Source organism: Buceros rhinoceros, unplaced genomic scaffold, assembly GCF_000710305.1.
Source record: "Buceros rhinoceros silvestris isolate BGI_N320 unplaced genomic scaffold, ASM71030v1 scaffold18439, whole genome shotgun sequence".
Classification (NCBI taxonomy): Eukaryota; Metazoa; Chordata; class Aves; order Bucerotiformes; family Bucerotidae; genus Buceros; species Buceros rhinoceros.
The window spans coordinates 5,185-6,347 of NW_010433488.1; the positions used below are offsets into that span (position 1 = coordinate 5,185).

General features: G+C 59.5%; 1 protein-coding gene across 1 annotated transcript in view; it reads right to left on the reverse strand.

The window, feature by feature from the left end:
* The window catches only part of MED16 (mediator complex subunit 16), a 9,151-nt gene that overhangs the window by 3,802 nt on the left and 4,186 nt on the right, over positions 1–1,163 (reverse strand). The window contains exons 7-9 of the mRNA XM_010144134.1: positions 1,089–1,163; positions 555–766; positions 95–301 (exon numbers count right to left, since the gene is read on the reverse strand). Of these exons, the coding sequence (XP_010142436.1) occupies positions 95–301; positions 555–766; positions 1,089–1,163 (494 nt within the window). The remainder of the gene's footprint in view (positions 1–94; positions 302–554; positions 767–1,088) is intronic.

Consider the following 1,163-nt stretch of genomic DNA (forward strand, 5'->3'; position numbering starts at 1 on the left):
CCACCGCGAGCCGTCTGGCTGCAGAGACTGGCTGTTCCTGCTGCCTCCCCCCAGCCCACCCCACATGCCCGCCCTCCGCGGAGGCTCCGCTGACCTGCTGCAGGGCTGCGTTCTGGCGCATGTACTCCTCGTGCAGCTTCTCCACCAGGTTCTGGACCATGTTGGGCTGGACGTGGAGCAGGATGTCCCACCAGTCGTAGCCTGTCACCATGCAGTACTCCAGCAGGAACAGCAAGTGGCGGAGGGACATGTTCATGTCCAGCACGTGGCCCATGGAGGGGGAGATGCGAAGCATGCTCAGCTGAGGGGAAGAGGAGAGCGAAACCCGCATCGAGAACCAGCCTGAAAACATTCCACAGAGCCACGACACAACTCGGGGCCGAATACAGCTCAGTCCTGACCCAGAATTCCTGCGCTAACGGGATCCACCCCTTCTTGTTCAACAGGGATCACACAGCTGCAAGGAACGTTGCCGGTGTTTTTCTGAGTGACCCATCACTTGGAGAGCGCCTGGATGAGACCAACTCCCCCCATCTCGTACGAGAGCACAATACCTTCCCGTGACTGTCGATGCCAGCCAAGGCCAGGGACGTCCAGGAGAGCTGCATGGCTTTAAAGTGCACCAGGGGCCCAGCGGTTCGCTGCCTTTTGATGCTCTGCTCGTCCACGGGGCGCTGGGAGGAAGAGCCGTAGAAGACGGCCATCATCTGCAAGGACAGGCGATGGACGATGTGGACGCTGCCATCGTGGAAAGCCAGAGCTAGACCTGGGAGGAGAAGAGGACCGAGGCTGAGCAAGCGACTCCTCCAGTACAGCCCAGACTTTGCCCAGAGGAGCAGCCGCTGCCGAGAGCCCGCGTGGCAGCAAGACAGCCCCGACAAGGCTGTGGGCTCGCAGGCACATTCGCATCCTGAGGCCACGTCAGTGTCTGACAGGGCAACGCTTCTTTCCGTGGAAAGACCACGGGATGGCAGGAGGATACCAGGACTTTGGAAGTTCTCCTACGAGCACTTCACATGGTTTGTTCCTCATTCAGGAGATGAAGAAGCAAAAGGTACACACTTGGAAAGACAACAGCAACCACTCACCCAGTCCAGGGAAGAACTTGGTGTCGTTGGCCACCTTCAGGTCAGTGTTGGTCAGGGAGATCGGCAGCTTGGGCA